Raw genomic sequence first — 24,735 nt, 5'->3', positions numbered from 1 at the left:
ACACCACTCTACGTGCATGGCTCACTGCACCTGCCCAGGACTGTCTAGTGACCAGTCTCACGTCAATGCGCTCCTCAATCAGGGCTCCCCCTCCTTCATTACCTGAGTCACCACTCCTTTTCCAATCCGAATTCTCATTAAACATGATGTGAGGTGTGCCATAATGCTAAAAATATAACATAGCCAAAGAAAACTAGTTAGAAATGTTTTTCAAGTCTAGTCAAAGGAAGCAAACTAAGATTAAATGGGTAGTCTTGATGCTTTTTTCTTAGCTAAGACTTACACATTAGCTTTATTTTTGTAAGCAAAAGCCATCATGTAAACCACATATGGAACAACTAAATTCACAAACTCTTAACCATTAAAATGAACTGAATGTGAAAACCTGAAGTTTATACAGTATCAATTCTCAGAACATGCACAGTTGCATATGGCTACATATTTCATGCCCATTTTGTCCAGATGGTTTCGGACTTCATTTGTATACTCAAACCCAAGGAAGAAAGACAGAGGAACAAGTAGAAAAAAAAAAAAAAATCACAGTTGGGCAAGCTATGGTATCTATTGGCTATATATAGCAAAATCTATTTTACCTTAAAAATGCCACAATTCCACAGCACCACATAACAGACTTTTTGCAAAACCCTTGTCAGTTCTCAAGAATGAAGAAAGGATAGTCAAAAGAGGAGGTCCACAGGCAAGTTAAGCCCAACTGCAAAATCAACTGGACAGCTCAATTCTGAGATTATTTTTCGGCATACAATTGCCCTGGCTGTCCTCTAACAGCTATCCAAAAGCACTTCAGTTTTATTCATGTTTGCCAACATTCACAGTCAACTTCAAGACATTAGATGTGGATCACTTTCCCAGAGGAACATCTCACAGAAACAATAGTGAATTTTTAAAAGTACAACAAACTAGAAAAGTTAAAATTTAGGATATGAGTTGGAACTGAGTTTAAAACACTAAGGAAATCATTTATTGGATACACTTCTTTGTCAACTGTTAGTCTAATTGATATTTTTGTTTCAAAACCATCATAAAAGTTATGTAGATTAATCTCTTTCCCCAAACAAAAGCCTAATTGTATAAAAGGGTCAATTGTTATTAGGACCTTTCTTTTCCCCTTAAGGTAAAAATAACAAATATAGTTCCTCCCAACCCTATTTCCTAGATATAAACTGAACTTCTTTCACATTTAGGCAATTCTAAAACCAAATGCCATCCTTGCCCCTAAAAACAGATATTTGCACAAAGTAGCTTATGAATTATAGCCTATCTGCACTATCTTTCAAAATAAGGTCAATTTAAGTAGAAAATGGTAGCCCAGCTTTCATATTAATATAGCATTTAAACATGATACTAATTGCAATTTGGAACAACATAATTTCAGTCACAATTAGTCACATCATAATTTCCTTGTTTAAAAATAGATGGCAATCTAATTCATAGTAACTGATTTGATCATAATCATTAGGATATTTTACTACTACTAAACAGAATACACATTTAAGCAAAACCTCCCTCATTTGGATCACTTAAGAGTGAAAGCTTATAGAATTATTAATAGTCAAAGTCTAAAAGAAATAATTTTTGCATCTTACCACTGCATACTAAAAATGCAAAGTCAGTGTTTATAATGTATTAAGAAGCCCAAATGCTGACCTTTAATTAATGGGGAAAATTTAATTTGGGCATACCGATTAGAAGTGTCCAGACATTTATTAAGTTCTTTTCCTACTCTTTTTCTGTTTCTCAAGCATAATCTTTATAGATACTACCAAAGCTCAACCTAGACATAATAATTTCCATATTTGGGTACTTCAAATTAATGAGATTTTACTATATTAATATTCAATACAGCATATTTTTAGAATACAAATTTCTACTCCATATCCAGAGATTAAATTTTAATTCAACAAAGCAGGGGGTAAGGGATGAAAAAATTACCTATGGGGTACAATGTACACCATTTGGGTGATGAGTACATTAAAAGCCAAGACTTCACCACTATGCAATATATATATGTAACAAAATTCAACTTGTACCCCCTAAATCTACTAAAATTTTTAAAAAGAAAAAAATTTATAATTCAACAAAGCTAATGGACTTATAACATTTACATAGAACATAGGAATAAGTCTCGAGTATACATGTACTCCATACACCTTACTGGTAAAAGAAAACCAAATTGCTTATTTCATGGCAGCCTGGAAGGAATAATTATGCAATAAACGACAATAAGAAAAAGCAACTTATAATATAGTCTAGTCTTTATTGAAAGACTTACTTCAACTGTGGTTTACAGCTTTGGCTTAAGTTGGCCAGTCATTTTAGCCTATCACTGCCAGCAGACATAAAAATCAAGTGGGAATGGCATGAGGGGGAAATACTAGTAGAGAGATTATTAGAGCAAAGAAGATGGCAGTTAGAAACACATCACCAAAATAAATCTCAAAATAATTATGAAACAGGAAACATTTCCTTGTGTGCCAAAGAATCTCTGCTGCTGTTATTAATGAACATGGAAAGGAAAAGGGAGAACGATTCTTAGGCTTAAATTGGATCAAGATAGCACTCACTTCATTTTTGTTATAAAATCCTCTGAATCTATGTTAGCTTGACAGATTTTTTAAATGGTGTATTTGGATAAGTAGCTTTATATTTTAAAAACCATTTAATATGAAATAACTTCCATTAACTGAACTCATAATGAAATCTTGTTCTCTTTCAAATTAAGACGAAGGACACTTCAGTCACATGCTTACTATGGCAATATAACTAGTCTGTATAATTTTATTAAATCATAGAATACACACCAGGAAACACTACAGCTATAGTTAGCTGCTAGTTTTCTCAGCAAGCTACTTAATTTACTGGCAGACCAAAAAAGGCAAACTGAGAATTTAATAAACTTTTGTCAATTAAAAAAAAAGTCTTTAGTTGTTCAAGTTTCACATATATTCATGAAATTTTTAACTTGGGGGCATAATTAATATATAATTGCTTGCATATTCTCCCTATAAAATATATCCCCAAAGATACCATGAACAAGAGAAATAAGGGTATACTACTTTATAACAGAAGAGTGCAATAGATGACTCTAACGGTTAAAATTAAGGTGTCATAAAAAATTTGGCCTGAAGATGAACTTCAGACTCTGTGAATTTTTATGTTGAAAACATTTGGCTATATTTCAAAGTGGAGAAAGAAGAAAAGTAATACCAAAATTATTGTGGTCAACAATTTATAAAACCATCATTATTTTAAAGCTAATTTTAAGACTTCAAAGGTTTAAAAAATACTAATTTGTGGGTGCCAGTTGCATCTTATTACTTAACTGTGAAAGGCTACTTTCTCATTTTGGTGCTCAGGCTAACAATATTTTAAATACGTTGCCAGAACATTTGCACCCCCTAGTTCTCACAATTCAAATACATGGGATTTTATCTATTTCACATTCCTGTTTGATAGAAATCTGAGGCAGATTTTATCCACATAGCCTGAAAAATGCTTCAAAAGCAAACTTCAATCTTCTGCATCTTCCAAACTGATTCATTTACAAACTGCACACATACAACTTAAGCCTCTATTCATGCTTGTCATCCCATGCACACTACCCACAAAGAAAAAAAAATTAATTAAAAATAAAAGTCACAACTCTGTGTACTATTTAAACTGAATATCCAATTATAAATTGGTACACTGAACTGTCTAAATAACATGTTTTAGCAATCTTGTTAAAAAAATTCTTGGGCAAAATATATCTAATTTTTATAAACACCCCAAGATTTTTAAAAAACACTTGTACTATACAACTTATATTAATAGTAACCTTGAAATTGGTTTACAAGGTTTTAATCAAGGTATTTACATACCAAGTAATGTAAAGCAAAAAACCCCCAAAACTAAAAACAAAACCCCTATTTCCAATGACATTTTAGAATGTACTAATGCATCAAAGATTTGTATGAAATTAAAATTAAGGCTTTTTCTGCATAATTTGTGTAATTTTAATTTTACATAGTAGCCAACCTTGGAAATGTCAGTCTTGAACATTCTGAACCACCCACTGCATTCAATGCAGTGAAGTGTATTAAGTGTTACTTCAAATAATTACATTGCTGCTACTTCTATGTTGAAGCATGCTTTTTAAACACTGTAGTTATTCAATATTTACAATGTATATCATTTAAACTTCATGTAAAAGCACAAGTATGCCTGTCTGACTTTAATACAAACACCATACTTGGAATATTCCCCCCCCAAATGAAATGTAATGTACTACAATTTTAATAATCAACACTTTTGGAAGTTTTAAAAATTATGTCTTAACGTGGACCACCAACATTGGCTCAAGTAACTCGGACAATGCTGTTCCTTATTTAGGGTGCAAAATTTCAGTCTGGCTTCAGTTTCTTTAGGCATAAAGTAAATAATTCCTCCAAAGCGACTCCAAAATCATGCATTTCTTCTGAATATCACACTCTTTTCTGCTGACTTCAAATGTGGTCCACCTCAGGGTAGGGGAGGGGAGTATCAGGATTCAGGATGAACTTATATGTGATTCCCAGTTTTTCACGATCCTCCCTTTTTTGCTCTTTTAAAAACACAGTGAGTTAAAATACTGAACAGCAAGATAAAAATGGAATAGTATCTATAAGAATCAAAATGTATTACCCATTTCTCCTATTATATCAAAATTTGTAGTCAGAATTGTCTTTATTGACTTTATTTTAGTTTTTGTACACAAAGAAAAATCATGTTCATATCCATCATGAACAAAAACTTAAAAAGGCAGAACTAGAAGACATGTGTTCTTCACCAAAGCAAAGCTGTGCTAAAGGTTCCAAACATTTCAATTTTTAAAATAAATATTTTCATTTTCCGACGTCTACTTTCATGTCTTCAGAGTGTCACAGGAAATTGAAGCCTATCATGAATTACAATTTTTTTAGAGTCCCAGCTCACTGTGTTTGGTAACTTGCCATACCATATCCAGCTTGGTTAGGAGGAGGTATTACAGGGGGAGGAGCTTGTCCTTGGGGAGGCTGAGCACCAAATCCACCCATCCAAGCAGCAGAAGGTGATTGACTTGGAAGGAAAAAAAAAAATCTTCAGCAAACACAAGAAAAAAAAATATCACCTACACAGTTATCCAAAAATTACACAAAGCCTAACCACAAAATAGATAACTAGAAACCAACAAACTTACAACAAGTAGATCAAATAAATGATACAAGTATAGAATACATATTCCACTATTAGTCTCAAATTTGTTAAGATAACAACTTAGCACAATGACATCTCTGAATATGAAAATTGATTTTTAAAATAATGATAAATGCCTCAATATATTATCTACCCATCATATATTGTACACATGGTCTATCAACTAGTGAAAATAAAGGTCTGGGTTGACCCAGGGCAAAAAAATTACAAGGGACTAACCCACTCTAACAACAAAGGTTGTGAGGGGGAAGCCAGTTATTTTGTATCACATAAATCTCTAACATTTCCCACAATGCCAAACAGGCATAAAATCATCAAATTTCTGAACATATATAGACAAAGATCTTTTACATGCAAAAAAAAAAAAAAAAATAGTGCAATGGAAATATAATTCTACCAACTGCTTATAGGGATAGTAGGAGGCACCAAATGTTACCCCAACCTCCCTTTTCACCTAGGTAATGAGAAGTAATTTTTTAGCATTATAAATCACATTTCATTAGATTATTTTATAATGCTTAAAATGCAAATAGGCTGGGTGTGGTGGCTCTCACCTGTAATCCTAGCACTCTTAGAGGCCGAAGCAGGCCTCCATGGCAGGATTGCTCAAGGTCAGGAGTTTGAAATCAGCCTGAGCAAAAGCAAGACCCTGTCTCTACTAAAAATACAAAGAAATTAATTGGCCAACTAAAAACATATATAGAAAAAATTAGCCGGGCATGGTGGCGCATGCCTGTAGCCCCAGCTACTTGGGAGGCTGAGGCAGGATTGCCTGAGCTCAGGATTTTGAGGTTGCTGTGAGCTAGAGGCTGACGCCACAGCACTCTAGCCCGGGCAACAGAGTGAGACTCTGTCTCAAAAAAAAGAAAGGTCAATATGTATAATTTAAATAAATCTTCCCTAGGAAAACACACTTTATTTCTTTTGTCAGAACCATATCTACTTCTATACTGAAAAAACTCAAACAACTTACTCTACTCCAAATCCTTGTTGATTCCATGGTTGCCCATATACTCCATAAGGCGGTACTTGCCACCCATTTGCCATATACTGTCCATACTGTTGTGGGTTTCCATACACTTGGCTCCATTGGCCCCACTGACTATAGTCGACCTAGGAAAAAGCAAATTATCGTTTCAGGGAACAAGTAAGAAACACCGTATTTGAAGAAAGAGTGGGAGACAAGGAAGAGAAAAACTAAGTAAGCACCCTTATGTGAATAGGACTCTGTTATTTATCATTGTCTAAGTTTATTGGGGTGGTGACACCTGTGAAAAGAAAGTATTAAGATTCAGTTAATACCGCAAAATAATCAATATTGAAACAGCATTAATACAATCAACTGAAAGTAGCTATGTTTTATTTTATTTTATTGTTTATTTTACAGAGTTTCCAAAGCTTTTATGTAGATTTGTAAGATGGAAACCTTAAAAAGTGTTGTGAAAAATCCAATTACCTGTTGGAAGTTTTTAGTCATATCAGGAGATTCTTTACCCCAATAGCATTTAACCACATGTCCTTCAATCGTAGTACCATTCACCGAAACAATGGCATGGGCCGCACTTTCATGAGTTGAGAATCTAAGAGAAAAAAATTATAAGGTTTGTCTTTTATTTTTTAAGAACTTAGCATAGTAAATAATACAGAAACTCATTAGTTTATACCTGTAAGTTGGTATTTCCCCTGAAGTACATTATGTAGGTAAAATTCTATATTACAAAGTACCAAAATAACAAACTCAGATACCTTGGGAGTCAATTAAGAAATGAATCAAATGTAAGACTAATAATGATATTACAGGTAGGATAATACCTGACAAATGAATAGCCCTTCTCTGGAAATACTCTTATTTCCATAATTTGTCCAAATGGTGAGAATGTCTGTCTCATAAGCTGATCTATAAAATAAAAACATGCAAATAAAATACTTAAGATTGGTGTATATCATAAAGTTCATACTAAATAGTATGATGAAGTGCCCCAGAGAAGGCCAATCAGAAAATCAAGCACAGTACCTGTTAACCCAGAAGCAATTCCTCCACAGTACACTGTACAATTTTTCGGACTTGACTGGTTTACTACATCTTCAAATCTCAACTGCTTAGTGTTATCTGTATGCAGAAAGAAAACAAAAATGTTGACTGTTATACAGTTATTATAAAACTATCTTTTATTAATCACCATGTACTATTAAGATATGCCTCAACTAAGATATGCCTAAATGGGAGGAGAAAACATAATTTTTTTTCTTGATGCTATGATATGAAATAGATTTGATCTATAAAATCAAGTGGTTCACAGCTCCAAAATACTTATACTATAGCCATTTTTACATAATGAAATACAAAATAAGTCTTGCAATACTAATTTAAATATTAAGAAATTAAGACTATACTAGTACATAATTTTGTGAAGAATCCATACTTTTAACACATACAGCAGACAAATCTTACTTTCTTGTGTACTTTTAGGTGCAGGAGGTTTACGTGTGGCCCAATTGGTTCTGATTTGACGACCACCCAACCACTGACCTCCCATATGTACAATTGCATTTTCTGCATCCTATGGAGAAAAAAAGAGAAAGAAAGAACAATCACAAAGAAAATAGTGGTAAGATCTGGCAAGATGAAATAAAATGTCGGCACTGCTGGATCCAATAAATCTCATCAGTAGATGAAGTCACTAAACATCCTAAACAACACTTGAACTATTACCAACTAGAAAATGATTTGAACTTGAGTGACTCATAAAAGCTATTTTTATTTATAGATTTCAAAATGCCAACATTGCAGTGCAAGGGACATTATCATAATTCAAATATGTAAGAAAAAGTCACAATCCTGATTATACAAAAAAAATTATTTTAGTTTCTCAAACATACACATTTGAACAAAAAGAAAAACAGAACTCACACAAGACAAAGTCATTATCAAATATCTTAATTTTGTGCTTGCTATGTAACTTTTGCTGAATAAGATATAAAAACTTTAATATTATGGTCTAAATTGCCCACTCCTCCAAATCAGTAATGAATCATGACTATGACAAAAGATTTAAAACTTCTTTTAAGACAGAAAATTTCCGAATTATAATTTAGAATGCTGTAAAATGACTGTTGATAAAAAACGAGTTTAGATTACCCAAACCAATGTGAATTTGCAATAATCTAAGCAAAGACACTACAATTCTGGCATTTTACCACTTCAATAAAATGCAGGTAATTTAAGTTACCTATTTTAAAAATATAGGTAATTTTAAGTTGTTGAAACTATTCTAAAATCAAAGCCCACTTTACTATTTAACATTACAGTTAATACAAATGCTTAGATATTTTGGTACCTCTTAAAGAATACATGCAAAAATCAAGATGAATTGCTTACATTTTCATTTACATAATTTGCTATAGTCATTAACATCTCAGCTATAAAAGTTAAATAATAATTTAAAATTAGAGTTAAAAATGAGATTTTTCATGGTTACTAATAAAACTGATTATAATTTACCTACCACCTTCCAAATTCTCAGATTAGCTTGTTTGCCCTAGAGTTGGGCTTTGTTTCCAATACATCTTTACTTTCAACAATGCACAAATACAATTTTAATATTCTTCCATATAATCACCCTATCTTTTTCCCAGCTATTTATTTTGAAGTTTATGAAGAAAGAATTATACTCTATTATTAAAACATACACAAAATTACATAAAAGTTGTGTTTGTAGTTAACATGCAAGCACATTCAAGTTTCAGATTTAGTATATTAACTGATGACTAAATTCAGTATTAAAAAATTTAAATTGAGTTGGAAGAACGTACCAGTTTGTTATAAAAAGATACAAAACCATAGCCTTTGGATTTTCCAGTTGCCATGTCTTTAACTACCCGGGCATCCCTGCGAAAAGAAGCACAGCTAAATGAGGGAAGTAAGAGTCACCCTCAAAATAAAAACTAAAAGGAACCACACACACTGTATTGTGAGCATTTTTAAAATAAAATTCCAGTTAGCCCTAATTAACTACAGCCATTCCTGAACTCTCCCTAATGCTTCTTTACCTGTTAGAAAAAAGCAGGACAAAAACATGTAATAAACATGCAACCTAATCAAATAGCCTGTACTTTCTAAATTAAATGCTCAAATTTGAAGATTAATAGGAACAATAGTTTCCTTTTCTAATATTCTATTTTCTAGTGTCCTCTAAGGTTTACTGATTCTATAAATTACTGTAACAATACTAACTACTTTACCATGCAATCTCTAAATAGTTAAATGTCTTCTGCCTAGTGATACAAAATATATGAAATATTAAAAAATTGAAAAAGAGGAAAAAATAGGAATTAAAAAGGCATACATGGCCTGTTAACAGATTTCTTTATTTTTCTTGGTCAATTCTCTACCATCATTTTGGAGTTTGGGCAGCTGTAAATTTTGAAAAATTGACATTTTCAGAAATTTAAGAAAGGAGAATAAAAAACTAACAACAATGCTAAGCACACCAGTACGAAAACAACAAATTTACACAGAAATTTTAGTGAGTAAGTTAAAATGATTGGAAATATAGAACTCCACTGAATATAGAATGTTAAAATGTAAATACTAAAATATGTATATATAAATAATGTATAATAAGAATAAATAGAAATGAGAAAAAAAATCTACAACTGAGTTCCAGTGTGCACAGTTCCTTGCAGTTAGCCTTCAAGATCCTGTCCATTCTTATGAGCAATTCTGCAAAATAACCAGAATGCTATTACTTTTAATTGTGACTTGGACTTTAGAAAAACTGCAGGTCTCAGGTATAAATAAAGATTGAAAACAGTAACCTGTATTATTTATAATACTGATTTTTAAAATAGTATTACTTACCATATTTAGATTAAAAAGCAAAGCAAATATTAAAACAGAAAATTAAGAATTAAATCTTTCAAATAAATTAAATCTATAGAACAACAAATTGTATAGAGAAAATATTGTTGTTCTTAGTTGAAACATACTCCTATAAAGTAGTATTAAAACGTTTCATTTAAATCTACAGGAAATATACAAAATAAACTGATTTTAAGCATAAAGATAAATTGTGATAAGCATCTTATAAAACTTATAAACACTTTCAGTATATATATATTCAGATCCAATATATATTTGATCAAGTTAACAACAGTAAAATCTAAGCATTGTTTTGTTAAAAATCAAACCACATTTTCCCCTTAACTACCAGAATCAAATACCACTAACAAAAAAACCTACTGATTAATTCCACATTTATGACTCAGACACTGAAACATTTTAATACGATAATAGTACTACTTTTCACTTATAGCTAAAATATCAAAACACATTTGTCACAATAAAACATGAACATTTCCAATTTAATCACAATATATCCAAGGATTTACCTACTTTTCCACATTCACAAATTCCTCAGTATAAATCACATTTACTTTTAATAAACAGTATAAATACATTTACTTTTGATTAACCCATTATCCTTAAGCATCAAGTTTTAAACATTTGACAAAAAGCTGGACTTTATAAGTTATACCATTCAATCATTTGCTTCAAAGATAACAAACACAATCACTTAAAATCTTTTTTAACATATTATACACAGGATTAGATGAAAACAAGACCCTAAAACATTGAAATGATGACATTAACATTTTCAACAACATCTACTACTCAAAAAAGAAAACAAATTAAAAAAAACAACAAAAAAAACAAAAACCGAAAAAAATCACACTAACTAGAGAAAGAAAATCTTAATTCATTACAAGTTAATCATATACAATTTTGCCTATCACTATTAAGTGTAGTACTGATTATGATACTTACGATATTTTACCAAAGGGGGCAAATGCTGATTTGATATCTTCTGTTGTAATTTCTGGACTCAAATCCCCAACAAACACATGGAAGTGATCTGAAATCAAAGCATTTGGTAATCAAATACTGAAGTTGTCAGCTACTAAACCTTTTTTAGGCAACACAAAAGGAGGAAAAAAACCCTATTTAAGCTGGTGATGCTGCCAGGATAATTTCAGATCTCTTCCACAGTAAAATGCAGCAGGAGTACTTACTGGAAGTATCTTTTTTCTGGCTACTTGGTGTTGTTGCCCAGTTTACTTTGACCTCCTAAAAATAAAGATTATATTTAATAAAATTATTAGGCATGTCATGAGTTATAACACTTGCCACTTATAAAATCATTTATAAAGCAGGATTATTTTTGAAAAAGCATTAGGCTGAATAAAGTAAAACCATCACTCAGCAGCTGAATATGTTTAAAAACTTGCTAAGAAAGAACACGAACTAATTTAACATGCAAATATGAGTACTTATAAGGTACCATCATTCTATTATCTTACCTTTCCCAAAATTTTTCTCCCATTCATAGCAGCTAATGCAGCAGCTGCATCTCTGTGTTCATAAAATTCCACAAAGCAATATGGGTCATTGCTTGTATGCTGCAAAACAGAAAATCCAACAGAAGAGTTGACCCTTCTGCTATCGGGTTGCTGAGAAGAAAATCCAGGAAAAAACATTACTGATAGCTAGGAACGTACAAGGTGAGATTGCATAAGCTTATGAAAGCCTAACACTTTAAAAATAAGATTTAAAGTTAAACCTGACTTTGCACCTCAGAATTCTGTTGTACTCAATCAGAAATATAAAAGCAGTATAGAATCATGATCATCAATATTAAATGAAACCACAGGCCGGACACAGTGGCTCACACCTGTAATTCTAGCACTTTGGGAGGCTAAGGTGGGAAGACTGCTGGAGGCCAGGAGTTCAAGATCAGTCTAAGCATCACAGTGAGACCCTGTCTCTATTTTAAAAAATGAAAAAAATTAGCTGGGCGTGGTGGTCCACGCCTGTAGTCCCAGCTACTCAGAAGGCTGAGGCAAGAGGATTGCTTGAGCCCAGGAGTTCGAGGTTGCAGTGAGCTATGATTGTGCCACTGCATTCCAGCCTGGGTGACACAGCCAGACCCTGTCTCTGGAAAAAAAAAAAAAGAAAGAAAGAAAGAAAAAAAGAAATGAAAACACAGAATTCTGGTGAAGTATGTTAAATAAAAATAGAAGCTTATATTAGATCAAACAAAACCGTAAACTCAGATTTGATGAGAACCACTCATCACTGCTCGTCTTCCAACATAATTTTGAAAACAATAAATTCTACCTATGTATCATAATCCTTCATAAACTGTATCCCAGGATACAGAAATACAGAATAAACCAACTTTTAAAAATTCAGAAATGAACGAACTTTATAAACTTTACTGAGTCAAAACTAGAATCAGTACTACAAATGATGGTATTTTTGTACTGCTACAAAGACTGGATTATATATCTTTTCTACATAAGAAAAAAATAAGATTAAAAACAGGAAAATTTAAGATTTGTAACCGGCTACTGAAATGAATTCCTTATTTCCAAAATAGTATAATGTATTAAAGATTCTGTATACTTTGAATTTGGTCTTTCAAAGACCAGAGAAATACACTACTGATCAAGAAAAGAATTTTTGAAAATGGGTTTGGGCCGGGTGCGGTGGCTCACGCCTGTAATCCTAGCACTCTGGGAGGCCAAGGTGGGGCGGGTGGATCACTTGAGCTCAGGAGTTCGAGACCAGCCTGAGCAAGAGCGAGAACCCCTGTCTACCAAAAATAGAAAAAATTAGCTGGGCATGGTGGCACATGCCTGTAGTCCTAGCTACTCGAGAGGCTGAGGCAGGAGGCTGGCTTAAGCCTAGGAGTTTGAGGTTGCTGTGAGCTAGGCTGACGCCACAGCACTCTAGCTGGGGCAACAGAGTGAGACTCTGTCTCAAAAAAAGAAAGAAAATGAGTTTGAATAAAATATTCTAGGACAAAGCTACAATTTTACATAATAAAACCCAATATAAAAAATTTTTATTAAATGTACTTTACAACACTATGCTGGATAATAGTTGGCAAAAACATAATTATAAAGATGGTGAGAAAGTATGCTATTTGAGCTCTAGCAACATTCCCACCTAACAACCAAATTGGAAATGAGTTTTCATAAAATTATAACCTATACTGAATAGCTGCACAACTGTACAAATATACTTTTTATGTAAGGTTAGAAACACTCATCACTGTTCAATGTAAAATGCCCTATAAGAATAAAATTTAAAATGTGGAATTCTAGTCAGACTTTCAAGGGATAAAAATACCAGATAGAATAAAGATCTTTTCAACAACCGTTGTTTTTCGTTTCCAGGAAAGTTTTAGAAGAAAAGTCCAAAATAAGATGTCTAATCAATAATGGCGAAGCACTCAGAAGGCATTTCCTCAAGGGAAAAATGTGGGATCATTAATATTGACAAAAAAACTATGGGCTCCCATACAAAATCCTATTGCTATAGCCATGAAATTCTATTCTTAAGAGGTAGGAAAAGGAAAGAGGGGAAAGATTTCAAATAAAAATATACCACTTAAATTCCTCTTGTGAAAGAGTTAACATTTACTGGAAACATTCACTGAAGGACTTACAAGTAAGTAAGAAGCTAAAATTGTACTCGTCAATTTTCCCATTCACTCCTACCCCTTTTGCCCTCTAAGGAAAACACTGCTAATTATAGCAAAACATACTGGGGTCTAATGGTAGATCTAAGATAATCATACATGCTTTAGGAAACTAGTCTACTCAGTCATACTGATTTCAAATTTATCTAATAGTAGGCCAGATTCTATTCACTGTATGTATAAATGCATGCACATGTGTTTGTGTGGGCATATATATATATACATAAATTTCTACATCACATGTATTTATTATATTCACATCACAATACATTTCTCCTCTAACTTAAGACCCCACTGATTTTTAAGTCACACCTCAACTGTCAGAGGTGTTAAAATATTTTTGAAGTTTGCCTTAGAATATTATACGTTTATTATATAAGAAAAGGTAGAATCCATTATAAACATCTAAAAAAAATCAGGGGGGAAAAACGATTTTTCATATACTGAAATGAAATTTATGAACGAAAAATAAATGCCTAGATGCTAGATATTCTGTACTAGCATTCATGCCTTTGGGGATCTATTTATACCACCACCAAGTGACACTTTAAAAATCAATTATGTCAGTCGGGCACAGTGGCTCACGCCTGTAATCCTAGCACTCTGGGAGGCCGAGGCGGGTGGATTGCTCGAGGTCAGGAGTTCGAAACCAGCCTGAGCAAGAGCAAGACCTCGTCTTTATTATAAATAGAAAGAAATTAATTGGCCAACTAATATATATAGAAAAATTAGCCAGGCATGGTGGCGCATGCCTGTAGTCCCAGCTACTCGGGAGGCTGAGGCAGCAGGATCGCTTGAGCCCAGGAGTTTGAGGTTGCTGTGAGCTAGGCTGACACCACGGCACTCACTATAGCCTGGGCAACAAGCTCTCGCTCTGTCTCAAAAAAAATAAAATAAAATAAAATAAATTATGTCATTACCTTAGTGTTGTCACCAATTTTTGTTGAATGACATAAATGTCAAGATGGAGAAATATGAGATTTTATAAGTTCAAATCTAGGACTTCTAGAATATGGATAAATTATGAAAATTCACTTCAAGTACCTCCACCTATCAAATGGCTATATACACATATAGTTTTTTAAAAAATACTGTTAAAATAAATCTTTGACAAATGTTTCTCAAACTTCCTAGTGACTCTTTCCACTTTCTCACATCCCATTCTCTTAAACCCACTCCTGTTGGTTTCTAAGCCAACCATGCCACTGAAACTTCATGTCGAGCTCACCAATGACCTCTGCCATGTCTGTGATCCCTTTTCTGTCCTTATCTTGACTTACAAGCAGAATTCAAACCAGTTGACCACTATCTTCCTCCTTTAAACATTCTCTTCTTTTGATCCTACTACACTTTCTTGGTTTTCTGTTTCCTCACTGAAGGATCTTTCCTCCTTGATGCAAACTCTAAATCTAACTCTAAATGTTAATCTGCTCCAGGGCTCAGCCTCAGTCCCTCCATTCTTCTCCCATCACTCTGTCTAGCAGACCTCATCCAGTTCCATGGCTTCAAACACTATGCAAGCTTCAGCACTGGTCTCTCCAGAGTCCCAAACTAGTTTATCCAAATACCTACATATTACGTCCATTTAGACGTCTAATGTTAAATTTAACATTGCCAAAAAGCAGAACTCCTCGTTCCCACCACTACCCTACCCATCTTGTGCCTCCCTGTTATCCCATTTTAGTAAATGGCATCACCACCCACACAATTACATCAACAAGATGCTTAGGGGATTTCCTATTTCTTCCTTTTCTTTATGTCCCACTGACAATCCATTCCTATCAATTCTATCTCCAAAATATAATCCCAAATCTATCTACCTCTACTTGTTCAGCTACTACTCTAAAGAAAAAGCCCTCATCATTTCTTACCTAGTGAAATAAACCCAGCTGGTTTCTCTCTTTCCATTTCTTGCCCCCTACAATCCATTTTCCACACAATACACTATCTACAAAGCAGTAATCTTAAAAATGCAAATCAGGGCACCTCAGGCCCCTGCTTAAGTTCCTCCACTGGTCTGCCACTGCAACCAGAGTAAAACCTAAACTTTGTCCTGGCCCACACTGCCCTGTGTGATTCTGAATCCTGCCGACTCATTTCCCACCACTCTCCTTCATCACTCAAGCAGACTCTAGCCATCCTGATCTTTGGTTCCTCAAACACAAGTACATTATGAACTTAAGGCCTTGGCACTTGATGTTTCCTCTGCCTCCAGCTCTTAACATAAATGGTACCATCTTATTATTCCTGTCTCAGCTCAAAGAGATGACACGTTCCCTCACCACCTAGCCTATCTAGCACCAACCGTCCAGTTATCACAGAGCTCTGTTTTATCCTCTTCATGCCTCTTATCCCTATTTGCTTGGGGATTTCATTTGTCTGGCTCTCCATTTATCATATCCCTAGTACCTGAACAGTGCCTAGGGCAAAGGAACTTTTTCATTAATGAAAGAATGAATGAATAAATAATCAAAGACAGGAAGGAAAGAAGGAAAAATATGATATACCAGAACAGAATGATGATTGTCATTACTTAGGAAAGATGATCAAAGGCCAGGTTTTTAACAATTCACACCTCAGGATAAAACAAACTACTTAGCATAGCTTCTAGTCCTTTTCAAACAGTCCTGCCTCATCCTCCTGTCATCTCTTATGACTAACCTCATTTTAATCTCCATCCATGCTACAGCTTCTATTTTCCCCTTCTCTTTCTCTCACAAACACTTCTGTTCTGCCAGCCTGGATTAATGTTCTTCTATATGGAATTCTTTCTTTGTCAAATTTCTTTCTAGTCAGTTACTATTACTATCCTTTTAGGTTTTAGTCTTGGCTCTGAGTCATCCAAGCCACCTCCCCTGATCTAAGACTGCACTGGATACACATGTGCTCCTACAGCACTCTAAGCTTTCTGCTTTCGAAGCATTTATCCTATATCCTAAGTGCCTGTTAACTTCTTTGTCTCTCCACCAGACTAAAATTCTATGGGGCTAAGAACTACCCTATTCACCACTATAACCCTAGCACTTACCGTAGTTATCTGGTACACGGTAAATAGTACACACACACACAAATAGTGATGAATAAATAAACAAAAAGACAAGGAAAAAAAGAACCACCAAAATATGAGTCATTGGGCACTGCTACACACAAAGTCTTACCCAGGAAAAGTACAAAAAGTAAGTTTTCTTTGAAAAGTAGACAACAAAATTATTACTCTAACAATTGAAATGCCTATCTACATAAAGTTGCTCAGTCCTTAGTATCTACTATAGACACACAAGATGCATGCTGCTGCACTATGACAACAATAACCTAATGTTGTTTTTCATACATCAATTCCTAAACTTTAAATGTGCACTCTAAATTGTTAACATTCTTACTGAAATTGTATGAAATACAATCAAGTTTTTCACCGCTCTAAAATGAGCTCTAACAACTTTTTAAAAAGCAAAATCACGTGAAGATAATTACATTATAAAGAATGACCATTTGAGATTAACAGCACAGAAACTTTGCCCTCTCAAATAAAACTCCGTTCTAAGCCTAGTTTGTCTGCCAAATCAAAGTAATAAGTCAACACAACAAACACAAATCTCTCCACCAAATAACTTGAGGCTTAAAATGAGTTTTTAAAATGCTGCAAATCTACCCAGGTATCTTGAAATGTTAAACATCATGCTAACTGACAGCACATGTAACTGGGAAGATCTTACCTCTGTGATCATTTTACAGCTTTTACAGGGTCCAATCTGACTGAATAACTGAAGTATAAGGACTTCTGTCACATCTCTGGAGAGGTTACCTACGTATCTGTACAAGAAGAAAAAAAAACACATTATCAACAATTTTCTTTCAGCTGTAGCTTCAATGCATTATCAATTAATTCATCACCTTTTATTTCATTTTAACTTCCTGTCTTTAATAAAATTTTTCCAATTAAGCCTGATCCTGTGACAATAAGATTAACTCAATCAAGAAACCAACCATTGTTCTTAGGCCACTAAAATACCACTTCAAAAGACATTATAAAGAACAAATCAATGCGACCTTGGGATACCCCAATGGTATATTATTCTGTACCCTAGATATTTTCTCATCTTATTGTAACTGTTAAAAATTTAAACTAGTCTCAGTAACTGTATTTTCTAAATCTAAATAATTTATAACACACACACACACACAAACACACAAATGCTGATTCATTAAAACACCTGATCATAATAGGGTATTAGATATAAAGTGAGTTTATCTTAAGACTTCCAACCAAAGCAATTACATGAATGAAGAACAGAATTAAAGTTACAGCAAAACACACAGAAGGTACTGGGTTTATGTTGTTTTGTTTTTGGCTAGTAAGATTGTTAGCAATGATGTCTTCATTGTTTTGTTTTAGGAGAGCTGAGTAAAATATTAAAATTTCCTAGTCTAAAAATGCATCAGAATCAACAAAATACATCTTTATATATTTAACAAATAAAGTAAATATAGAGATTTCTTTAGAAATTTGGAGAAAAATGAATACAAATCCAGATATACTTTTGACTACGGGTATTTAAAGATTTGGGTTTTTTCTTTAATTACAAATTAAATGTATATGAAGATTTTAAATACAGTTAAGTTAAAAAAAAGAAAAGAAAAAACACTACTTCACCACCTAGACATGACCACCTTGGTTTATATCCTGTATTATGAATTTACCTTAATTTATCTCAATAAATTGCCAAATTTTAAGTCTTTCTGGTACTCGGGGTATAATTCCTCAAATTTGCATCTGTTATGAACAACCTCATCAACCAAACAATATTTGTAAAAGTTAACACAGTTTCTTCTGGAAAGTAAAAGGATATAAGTTTTATTTTGCTAACTATAATATATAACATCTGGAAACTGAGTACTAAGACCAAAATAAGCCTTGCAACATGGTTGCCATTTTAAATATATAAGATGGAACACTCTGAAAGGAAAAAACTTCTTGAGAAAGCCAACATTAAGTAAAAAAACCAAAAAGATTCAATTAAGAATGAGTAGCAATTTTCCACTTAAGAATTTCAATTCAATGAATACTAATAACCTCAGTGTACATGCTCTAAGATTAAAACACATGCCTAATATTAAATAGAAGCATAAAGAAGGGACAAACTAGTTTAAATCCACTATGCTGGCAGCATTGGTGGTTCAGTGGTAGAATTCTCGCCAGCCACTATGCCATCTTTTCCTCATAATTAAAGAACTGACCTGTCAGTAGGCCAGTGCAATGACACACTTTTTCTAGCAGTAGTGAAAGGTTATAGTATTACGAGCTAGCCATAGACAACTGTTGGTCCCTTCTTACCTCATAGAAATGAGCCTGTTATCTATGGAATAATTTCTTTTTGTACAGGGTGGACCTATTTATAAGGAAAATGGACAAGTGATCTCGGTCATCTACACATTATGCTCATCTCGCCTAAAGGACTGGTTAGCTCATTTCTAACATCCAAATTTCAGATTGCTTTTCCTTTACTCTCAGTTCTATAACTCGTGTATTTACATTTGCCTTCATGTATCACAACACATAATACAGACACATTTTTATAGCTTTTAAAATACTGTAGTATAGTGTTTAAGTACCTTTACATTATCATAAAATAATCTGTCCCAAAATTAAATACAAAAATATTTAAGACAAAGGTCAATGCCGGGCCTAGTAAGATGATCATCTCTTGGTAGTATATTGATATAAAAATCAGTATCTTTGATTCCCCCCCTCCCCCCAAATTATAGTTTCTACACTTAACTCTCTGCTCTGGTTATGAGGTAGTCAACCTATTCTGAAGTTCCAAGTTTTTAAATATATAATTTCTACCTAAAGGACATATACCAAAAAACAGAAAAAAAGACAAATGACTGGAATTCTTAGACTGAGAAGTCAAGTCAGAGAGTGAACACTTCCAAAACCATTTTTACGTCAAGGACAAAATAAAAAAAAGAAAAGGCATACCTTAGAGTTTATTTTGTCTTCTAAGAACAGGAACTGTAGGAACTAATGCATTAAAAACTGAAATCACACCTTTATCCCTAACATCAGGGTTAAAAATCCAATTTGAGACTAGAAACTTAGCAGTTTCACAGGAGGCAAAAGTTCACATTGCCAAACTACTTCCAACTGGGCAGAATTTTAAGTTAAGAACATGTCTTTCAGAAGACTAATGATACTTTTTCAACACTGAATGTGCTCTCACTCTGAAAAGAGTAGCCCTATCAAGGCTGAAATTACCAGCTCTATTACACAAAATACTATGGCTAAATTTCCATAACAGTAACATTCTTGCTTTTGTTTTTGACAAGTTCCTATACAAGAGGAGATTTTGCAACAATATTCTTCAATAGACCTCTAATTAATTGTTTGATTTGTCAGTATAGTACTTCATTTTAGGAAACAGGGTGGAGGAAAGGTACAGGAGGTACAACTGAGTTGACCAACTATAAATTAATATATAGGAGATATATTCTTTCTCTCTCTCACTCACACACACATACACACACTTTAAGAAACAAAAAATATGATTAAGTTGAACAAAGGGCTTGATTATAGCCACAATATAGCCAAATCCATGGTATAGCTAATCAATTTTAAAAGATTTTATGGTATTTTTTTTCTGCTTTGCTAGATGTTCAGCTTTTACTCTGTATCATTGGTTTATTTCCTCCTTTTGACTATCAGGAAGAAAGAACAGCCTTAAAGGAAGGCATTGCGTAACATGGTATTATCCCAATTCCTACTGGTTTTGTTCTACCAGATAGATGAATAAAATAAAATAAACTACAATAGAACACTACAATTTTTCTTTGTTTTTTTTTTTTAACCTGGTATGCAGCTAAAGAACACTATTACAATTTAGTGTTGTATTGTAGATTCAGATATACCATGGATCAAATCACTGCACTACAAAGCTGCACACAACACAAGCCTGAAGCGTGTGTCCCACAAGGCAGGTGTCAGGCAGTCCAGTTCCAACATCAGTATTACACAGCATGATCTTGTTTGTTTGTTTTTTTAGATCATAAGTTACTCAATACATAATACCCCAAAATAAATGTCAAATGAGAATGAAGAACATCAGAAAACAGATCTTTAAAGCAGCTATATGACAAATAAAAATTTAGGCTCAACATCAAAGCAATTCTATACCACTTTAAATACCATCAAATAAATTAGTAATACTGTAGGTAATGAATATTTAAAGACCTACCTAGGCTATAAACACCATATTGTTTTCTGAAGATAGAACCATATGTCTTAGCTTGTGTGTGTCTGCAGGAAAAAAACCTCACTAGTAACACACAGGCATTTTAAGGAAACAATTTAAGATAAGCTTTGTTAAGAGTACATTCTTTTAAAACATACTAGCCACTTGAAAACCTAATCCATAGGTCACAATGTGAAATATAGGAGCTCCATAAACAAAACAAAACTCTACTGGGTATCAACCTCTAAAATCACGTTCAAAGTTTTCATCATGTTACTTGTAACTAAAGGAACCCTTTGAGGAGTAATATATAAAAGGTATACTTTAAAAAAAACTACTATGCATTATTTTTTATTAAACTCTATGATAAAAATCCCAACTATGAAACATTTGCTCTTATCTCAAGATTTTTCATTTGAAGGTTTAAAAAATATATAAAAATCAACAGACTGCAACACGTTTGACAGTATGTCTGCCTATAATCATAATTCAATCAGGATTTTTAAAAAAGGTCTTAATACTAATTTAACAAAAGAAGTATAATCATTGTAAAAATATTCGAGTACCTCTTATGTTCCAGGCAGTGAACTAAGTGCTGCAGGGGTAAGACCTAGGAAGATGTAGCAGTCCTTGTCTTAAGAAAACCTTTCCCATGGAGAAGAGTGGGAGAAGGAAAAAGGAAGACAATAGTAAACATGTACTGACATACAGAAACAACAGAGCTTAAGATGTTTATTTACTCACTCGTTTACCTGTCACATTTTTAGACAATTGTAAACATAGAAAACAAGTGTTTCAAAGAAAAGAACAGGAGATTGGAGAAGACAGAGGTAGGGAATAAGTAACAAAGAAGTTAGTTTATTAGTCTACTGGAGATCTGATAGAGATGAAGACAAGGCAGATGCAAAGATAGACAAAGAATATTGGAAAAGCATATTATTTTGCATGACAAAACCAGAAATTCCTCTTTATAAAGAACAGATAGATACAGTTAATGAGACATGTGCCATGAGAATTTATCAATTATTCAGTAGCTATTATGATGCAATGATGACATTTCAGATTTTTAGATACAATGTAACTTTTATCTTTGTTAAATACATGCTAGCTAGGCATTGAATCTAGCTTTCCCAGATGCTTCCATTAAAGTACACATTGCTAACTAAACACCAAGCCTCAGCTTCAACAGATGTTTAAGGACAAATTTCAAGTGTGTCCCAATTCTCTCCTTTCTTGGAAGAGAGGGCAGAAATAGAAGACAACATAAAACATAAATATAAAAGCTCTATTAAGCAAGCTTTTCATTGAAGCATTTGATGTGCTTAAGGTGGCCTTAAATTCTCAAAACAAGATAGCAAATACTTTAGTAAGAACATTAGAGAAACAGGAATAAAAAGAGTTCAAGGCTACAAAAAATGTGTATCAATATTGAACATCTATCTTCTTTACTGAGCATACTTTCTTTGGTAGGAGTGAAGAGATGAGAAGCTACTCAAACTGCCTGAGTGCCCATCCACCTTCGTTTACTCCCCAAAAAAGTAATTTCCCCATCAGACAGCAGAGCCAAGTGAACTATGATCATATCAATACCAGGAGAGGCAAGAGAAACAAAGCAACGATCTGACTCCTTGTGCTTAAAGGTAGGAGTGCTGAGCCTCGAGAGGCTGGGAAAACTGAAGGTGCCCAATTTAAACATTTAATTAGAAATTACTCAGACTTCAAAAAAAATGCAAGAGAAAGAAAGGAGTGCCACACTATCCGGAAAGGAACACAAATGCTGAGTCATCACTCTTCATTGGGAAAGGATGGAAACTCGAATTAAATGGTTGGAAGATGAAATTCATTCATTAGATTGGGCTTCAGGTAAAAAGCAACAGCAACACAAGGAGAAAAAGCGCCCAAAGGACACACATCGAATAGCGGATGAAAACATCATTTCAGCCAACTCTGAAGGTTTCGACGCACAAACAGATTAGGAAGAGGCAACACCAAGAGAGCAAAAGGAGTTTAACAACTGGTTGTCAATTTAGTGTAGGGAGCGCTCAAAGTAAACTTCGTTATCCAAGAAGGGAAAGATGCTCGGGCGGCAAGAGGCATCTCTTTTGCACTTCAAAAGTAGCGGGCGCTAGGCGGGTTTTCCTGACAGCGTGGGCGGGGGCACGTGGGGCAGAAAGAGAAAAGGGGCTTGAGTGGAAGAGTGCCCGGCTTCCTTGGAGAGTTTAGCTTGGGTGAAGAGCTGGGAGCAACCCGAGCTGTGGACGTGGAGGGTGTCAGTGCTAATTCCTCGGCCCGCAGGGGATGCAGCCGCAGTCCCACCCCCGGTCCCACCCCCACCAGGCCCTGCCCCGTAGGGACCGGCAGCTCCGGGCCCAGCCCAGGCCCCCCCAAAAGCAGAGGGGGAGCGGGAGCTCTCCTGGGCCTGACAGCCTCAGCCGTGCAGAAACCTGGTCTAGGGAAGGTGTGCAAAGAAAGGCTAGAGAGAAAAAGGTCGAGACAAGCCCCAGACCCCAGGAAGTGACTGTTTGGGGGAAGGGAGGGCTTCCTTCCCAAGGAAAAGGGGACAGATGAGGAATGCACTTAGCGTCCACGCCACCCTCGCCAGGGAGCCGCCTAGAGTCCCGGGTTTGGCCCACTCTCTCCTGCTCCCTCCCTTAGCGTCCCACGGTGCCCGGGCCTCTCGGCGCTTGGCACCCCCAGTCTCAGGTACTCACAGAGTCCGGGGCTGCCCGTCGTCTTCCATCATGGTGGGTGCGACGGAGCGATCCCGGGACAAGAGGGAGGGCAGGGCTGGGGAGGGGAGGGGGTGGGGAGGAAGGGGAGGGGGGCTCCGGGCACCGGCTGGGGACAGAGGAAAAGGTACCGAACCCTGCTCTCGGGCTCTCTCCCCCCAGCCCGCTCCGGACACTGCGCTCCAACCAGGAGGAGCAGGAGGAGGAGGAGGATGAACAAAATGGCCGCCGCCACCAGCCAGGCAGGAAACGGGGCAGAGCGCAGGCGCGGCCCGCCAGGTCACCGCTCAGGCTGGCCGCGACGGCCTGCGAGGGGGATAACTGAAGGGAGACAAAAACAGGGCGCTGAGGAAACCCTGTGCCTGGTCACGACGGGCCACGTCGTCGCCGTGGGCCTGGTGGCCGGCCAAAGCCCAGCCAGCTCCAGAAGAGATCGGGTAAAACGAGAAACGCCGGGAAGCCGAAGTCTCTGGGAATTGTGGTCCTCGAAGTGAGAAAGGGAAGCACTTCTCCAAAGGACTTCTGGGAACTGTAGTCCAAAGGAGACGGCCGGCGCCCGCCCGCGCTGGGACGCGAAGAAGAGACTTCTGGGTAGTGTAGGCGTACGTGAGGACGTGCGGCGACCGTGAAGTCAGCGTGTGGGAGGGAAAGGAAGAATAAAGGCGACGTTGAAAGGCGGGGAGACGAAGTGGGGAAGGTGCCGTCGGGAAGTAAACTACAAGTCCCAGAGTGCCTCGCGCTGGGGGCTGTCCTAGTACTGCTCCCCGCATTTTAAGGCTCTTCTGTTGGCTCAGCCTGAGCTTCTGCTCCGCCTCCGTCCAGCCCAAGAGCGGTTTCTTCAACTGCGGCTCAGGCAGTGTTCGGCCTCCGCGTGGTGTCCGAGCTTGTAGGCCTTTCCGGCCCTCCTGTGTTAATCGGAACGGCCGGCCCGCGGTCATCAACCGCCGCCTCGCGCGACGGGCGGGAGAGAGGCTGGCCCGGTGGGGACCGGCAGGGGCT

The 24,735-nt window shown here is 35.7% G+C and overlaps 1 protein-coding gene across 7 annotated transcripts; it reads right to left on the bottom strand.

Annotated features, from left to right (window-relative positions):
- Positions 1 to 4,716: 4,716 nt before the first annotated feature.
- On the bottom strand, positions 4,717 to 24,247 carry TIAL1 (TIA1 cytotoxic granule associated RNA binding protein like 1). 7 transcript variants are annotated; one of them, XM_012739162.2, is made up of 13 exons: positions 23,719 to 24,247; positions 21,011 to 21,072; positions 17,492 to 17,588; positions 11,593 to 11,742; positions 11,305 to 11,359; positions 11,060 to 11,147; positions 9,046 to 9,121; positions 7,685 to 7,793; positions 7,247 to 7,342; positions 7,045 to 7,129; positions 6,689 to 6,812; positions 6,206 to 6,345; positions 4,717 to 5,094 (listed from the first exon to the last, which is right to left on the bottom strand). In XM_012739162.2, exons 3-13 carry the CDS (start codon positions 17,501 to 17,503, stop codon positions 4,968 to 4,970), a joined length of 1,062 nt encoding a protein of 353 aa, XP_012594616.1. In that variant the 5' UTR covers positions 17,504 to 17,588; positions 21,011 to 21,072; positions 23,719 to 24,247; the 3' UTR covers positions 4,717 to 4,967. The 7 variants fall into 7 exon arrangements, with proteins under 7 accessions (XP_012594616.1, XP_020136309.1, XP_012594614.1 ...); XM_020280720.2 differs by having other exon boundaries at positions 11,593 to 11,691; XM_012739160.2 differs by lacking the exon at positions 21,011 to 21,072.
- Positions 24,248 to 24,735: the final 488 nt, after the last annotated feature.

This window comes from Microcebus murinus, chromosome 14, assembly GCF_040939455.1.
Source record: "Microcebus murinus isolate Inina chromosome 14, M.murinus_Inina_mat1.0, whole genome shotgun sequence".
Taxonomy (NCBI): domain Eukaryota; kingdom Metazoa; phylum Chordata; class Mammalia; order Primates; family Cheirogaleidae; genus Microcebus; species Microcebus murinus.
Note: the sequence above shows the minus strand (reverse complement) of the source record. Positions and strands in the feature narration are given on the sequence as shown.

What these genes read in the sequence shown, in the direction of transcription:
- TIAL1 (XM_012739160.2), bottom strand. Translation starts at nt 23,750, where the DNA reads ATGATGGAAGACGACGGGCAGCCCCGGACTCT. An exon ending in GCTGTAAAATGATCACAGAG is followed by an intron (nt 11,743 to 17,491) that starts GTAAGATCTTCC and finishes TTTTCTTCTCAG; the next exon opens with CAACCCGATAGCAGAAGGGT. An exon ending in CCAGAAAAAAGATACTTCCA is followed by an intron (nt 11,148 to 11,304) that starts GTAAGTACTCCT and finishes CTTTGATTTCAG; the next exon opens with ATCACTTCCATGTGTTTGTT.